General features: G+C 50.9%; 2 protein-coding genes across 2 annotated transcripts; both read right to left on the reverse strand.

The window, feature by feature from the left end:
- Positions 1-426, reverse strand: LOC142700526 (histone H3). Its single transcript, XM_075848105.1, has one exon. The coding sequence runs from the start codon at positions 409-411 to the stop codon at positions 1-3; it is 411 nt and encodes a 136-aa protein (XP_075704220.1). The 5' UTR covers positions 412-426.
- Positions 427-1,296: 870 nt separating this feature from the next.
- On the reverse strand, positions 1,297-2,057 carry LOC142700530 (histone H1.01-like). The gene has a single exon (XM_075848108.1). The coding sequence runs from the start codon at positions 1,989-1,991 to the stop codon at positions 1,317-1,319; it is 675 nt and encodes a 224-aa protein (XP_075704223.1). The 5' UTR covers positions 1,992-2,057; the 3' UTR covers positions 1,297-1,316.
- Between the last annotated feature and the right edge of the window lie 2,775 nt (positions 2,058-4,832).

The raw sequence follows: 4,832 nt of genomic DNA on the forward strand, positions 1-4,832 counted from the left end.
CTAAGCCCTCTCACCACGGATCCTGCGGGCCAGTTGAATGTCTTTGGGCATGATAGTGACCCTCTTGGCGTGGATGGCGCACAGGTTGGTATCCTCAAACAGTCCGACCAGATAAGCCTCGCTGGCCTCCTGCAGAGCCATGACTGCTGAGCTCTGGAAGCGCAGATCGGTCTTGAAGTCCTGAGCGATCTCTCGCACCAGGCGCTGGAAGGGCAGCTTACGGATAAGAAGCTCCGTGGACTTCTGGTAGCGGCGGATTTCACGGAGAGCGACTGTGCCCGGGCGGTAACGATGAGGCTTCTTCACTCCGCCGGTAGCGGGAGCGCTCTTCCGTGCAGCTTTAGTAGCCAGCTGCTTGCGGGGCGCTTTCCCGCCGGTGGATTTACGCGCGGTCTGCTTTGTTCTGGCCATAGCTCTATAACAACGTGCACACTTGTAGACTGATACGAGGAGAGGACAGAGCAGAGTATTTATACACTTGAGCGTGTCCTCATTGGTCCATGAAAGGCACACCCCTACATTCTATTGGCTTCTTCATAAAAATATGCGCCCGACAAAGCAAATGTGATATTCGCGACCAATCACCGCTCCGAAGACGCGGACACCGGTTTACATGATGTCCAGACGCAGCTTGTACAGCAGGGGGCGTTAATGAGATCATTTCTCCAGCTCTGCGAAATAGTTGTCATCAGTAACAGCTCACTGTATTTCCATGTCCGCAGATCACGTACACAGCGTTATATAAGAGACTACTTCCCCATCATCCGCCGCTGCAGAGTTTTATAGATCACACAAAGGGACAATCCCCCACCCCATCCTTACACAGGACACTGTGCCCCGCATCCAGAGGCAGCATATAAGGGTCACCATCCACCACGTGTAATGAGGAGGAGGGGACATTGTGCTCTATTTACACCGGAGAGAGTGTAAACCATCGGCCTCCTTCACGTGGATCCTGTGCTGTAAGCTACAAGTCTATTGCTGCCCCGGTCCTTATTCACACATTACACCTGGTGGACTGTGACCTGATAAACTCTGCCTGGATGTTACACCATAGTGACGGGACGGACACTGTGGAGGTCCGGATACAGCAGCTATGGCGTCCAGCGCGATGACCAGAAATGACCCGTGTCATAGAGTAACAGGGACATGAAGCTCCTCCGTGCACACGCGATGATAGCGCCTCCTTTATCTCAGGATCGCGCTGCTGTCTGTACCGGAGGAAATAGCGGCAAGTGATCATACAGCTCTGACGGGGAGAAGGTGGTGGCTCTGAAAAGAGCCTTTTTTTGGGACAAGAAACGGGCGGCTCTCGGTTATTTCTTCGCCACGGTCTTCCTGGATTTAGACGCTTTCTTAGCCGGACTCTTGGCAGCTTTGGGCGCTTTCTTTGCCGGACTCTTGGCAGCTTTCTTAGCCGGACTCTTGGCAGCTTTCTTAGCCGGACTCTTGGCAGCTTTGGGCTTGGCCGCCTTCTTTGCTGGGCTCTTTGTTATTTTCTTGGGGGCAGGTTTTGGCTTCTTGGGGCTCTTCGCCACCTTCTTGCCAGCGGCAGGCCTCTTGGCCTTTGTCAGGCTCTTGGCCGGAGTCTTCTTCGGGGATTTGGCAGCAGCCGCCGGCTTCTTCTTGGCCGCCTTGTCCTTAGTCTCCTGCTGCTTCTTGTTCAGCTTGAAGGAGCCGGAGGCGCCGCTGCCTTTCACCTGGAGCAGGGTTTCCTTGGTCACCAGAGTCTTGAGCGCCATCTTCAGGCGGCTGTTGTTCTTGTCTACATCGTATCCTCCAGCAGCCAGAGCCTTCTTCAGGGCGGCCAGAGACACCCCACTGCGCTCTTTGGAGGCGGACACGGCTTTCACGATGAGCTCGGACACGCTGGGACCGGAGGGTTTTTTGTTTTTCTTGGCGCCCCCTGCTGCAGGTTTTTTCGGCTGCTTCTTGGATTTGGCGGCCGGCTCGGTGGGAGGGACAGCGGCGGCTGGTGCGGTCTCTGCCATCGTATAACACGGGAATACACTAAAACAATAATCCTGCGAGGGAAACACTGAGGAGGGAGCTGGGGCCTCTTATATGTACAGCGGCTGCTCGGTGATTGGCTGCGATTGTCCTGAGCGTCTACTGGCTGACACTGATCACATGTCCTCCCTTTCCTCATCTGACAGGAGTGAAGCTCCGCTCTCCCCTTGTGCTTCCCTGCCCGGGATAAGAGCCCTTTACCGACTAGAAGCGGCCGGGCGAGCGGGCACTCTACGTGACTTCCCCCTCCCTGACATTCCCCCTACTCATTTCTAGCCTTCACTGGCAGAGATGCTGGGAAGGAGCCGGGAGGAGGCCCCGGGATCTCTGCCATAGTTCTGCCGATCTGCACATCGCTGTGATCGGACAAGATAAATGTGTTTGCGGGAGCTCGTGCCCTCTATTCCCGGCACTTGTCACTATCACAGGATTCTTTACCACAATGTCTAACGTGCGGGAAGCTGATTGTCAGATGCGGGGGCGACCTGGAGCTGCAGAGAGCCCAGAAGGGTAACCCGGCTCAGACGAGATGTCGGAGTGTCTTCCGCCTGTCTTACTGTAACTTGGCACAGAGGAGACACCAGAAACTGCTCCACCTGTGTTACAATAACCCAGCACAGAGGAAACACCAGAGTTTGCTCTACTTATGTTACAATAACTCGGCACAGGCAGGACACCAGCGTCTGCTCCACCTGTATTACAATTTCCCAGCACAGAAAAGACACAAGTCTGCTCCTCCTTTACTAAAATAACCTGACACAGGTCAGACCCCAGAACCTGCTCCTCCAGCAGTACATTACCCGGACACAGACAGGACACTAGAGACTTCTCCACCTGTATAACTATAACCTGACACAGACCAGACCCCAGAACCTGCTCCTCCAGCAGTACATTACCCGGACACAGACAGGACACTAGAGACTACTCCACCTGTATAACTATAACCTGACACAGGCCAGACCCCGCTCCTCCAGCAGTACATTACCCGGACACAGCCAGGACACTAGAGACTTCTCCACCTGTATAACTATAACCTGACACAGGCCAGACCCCAGAACCTGCTCCTCCAGCAGTACATTACCCGGACACAGACAGGACACTAGAGGCTTCTCCACCTGTATAACTAGAACCTGGCACAGAGGAGGGAACAGACACTGTTTGTTCCTCTTGTACTACATTAAGCCGGCAAAAGACAAGACGCCGTAGTATTGTCCGTGTCCCCACATATTACTGCCATTATGTCCCCTGTAGGAGGGTACAGGGACACAATGCCGGTAATATGTCCCTGTTCCCTCATCTTCGAGGCATTATGTCCCTGTTCCTTCATATTACCGGCATTATGTCCCTGTTCCTTCATATTACAGGCATTATGTCCCTGTTCCCTCATATTACAGGCTTTATGTCCCTGTTCCTTCATATTACAGGCTTTATGTCCCTGTTCCTTCGTATTACCGGCATTATTTCCCTGTTCCTTCATATTAACGACATTATGTCCTTGTTCTTTCGTATTACCGGTATTATGTCCTTGTTCCCTCACATTACACAGCATTATGTCCCTTTCCCCTCATCTTACCGGCATTATGTCCTTGTTCCCTCATATTACCGGCATTATGTCCCTGTTCCCTCATCCTACCGGCATTACGTCCCTGTTCCTTCATCTTACCGGGATTATGTCCTTGTTCCTTCATAATACCGGCAATATGTCCCTGTTCCTTCATATTACCTGCTATATATACCTGTCCCCTCATATTACTGGCATTTTGTTCCCTGTATGAGGGCACAGGGACATAATGCTGGTTATATGTCCCTGTCCCTCTAATCTTCCAGGCATTATTTCCCTGTGCCTTCATATTACAGGCATTATGTTCTTGTTCCTTCATATTACCGCCATTTTGTCCCTGTTCCCTCATCTTACCGGCATTATGTCCTTGTTCCTTCATATTATCGGCATTAAGTCCCTGTTCCTTCATTTTACCGGCTTTATGTCCCTGTCCCTTCATATTACTGGCATTATGTCCCCTGTAAGAGGGCACAGGGACATAATGCCGGTTACATGTCCTTGTTCCCTCATCCTCCAGGCATTATGTCCCTGTTCCTTCATATTACCGGCTTTATGTCCCTGTTCTCTCATATTACAGCCATTATGTCCCTGTTCCTTCATATTACCGGCATTATGTCCTTGTTCTTTCATATTACCGGCATTATGTCCCTGTTCCCAAATCTTACCGGCATTATGTCCCTGTTCCTTCATATTACCGGCATTATGTCCATGTCCCCGCATATTACTGCCATTATGTCCCCTGTAGGAGGGCACATGGACATAATGCCGGTTATATGTCCCTGTTCCCTCATATTACCGGCATTATGTCCCTGTTCCCTCCTCTTACCGGCATTATGTCCCTGTTCCTTCAAAGTATCCGCATTATGTCCCTGTTCCTTCATATTACCGGCATTAGGTCCCTGTTCCCTCATCTTACCGGCATCTTGTCCCTGTTCCCTCATCTTACCGGCATCTTGTCCCTGTTCCTTCATATTACAGGCATTATGTCCATGTTCCTTCATGTTACAGGCATTATGTCCCTATTCCTTCATATTACGGGCATTATTTCCCTGTTCCTTCATATTACCGGCATTATGTCCCTGTTCCTTCATATTACAAGCATTATGTCCCTCTTTCTTCATATTACCGGCATTATGTCCTTGTTCCTTCATATTATCGGCATTATGTTCTTGTTCCTTCATATTACAGGCATTATGTCCCTGTTCCTTCATATTACCGGCATTATGTCCCTATTCCTTCATATTACAAGCATTATGTCCCT

This window comes from Rhinoderma darwinii, unplaced genomic scaffold (assembly GCF_050947455.1).
Source record: "Rhinoderma darwinii isolate aRhiDar2 unplaced genomic scaffold, aRhiDar2.hap1 Scaffold_1876, whole genome shotgun sequence".
Taxonomy (NCBI): Eukaryota; Metazoa; Chordata; class Amphibia; order Anura; family Rhinodermatidae; genus Rhinoderma; species Rhinoderma darwinii.

Bases quoted from the DNA above. Each gene is read 5' to 3' on its own strand.
- LOC142700530 (XM_075848108.1), bottom strand. From the start codon at position 1,991: ATGGCAGAGACCGCACCAGCCGCCGCTGTCCCTCCCACCGAGCCGGCC.
- LOC142700526 (XM_075848105.1), bottom strand. From the start codon at position 411: ATGGCCAGAACAAAGCAGACCGCGCGTAAATCCACCGGCGGGAAAGCG.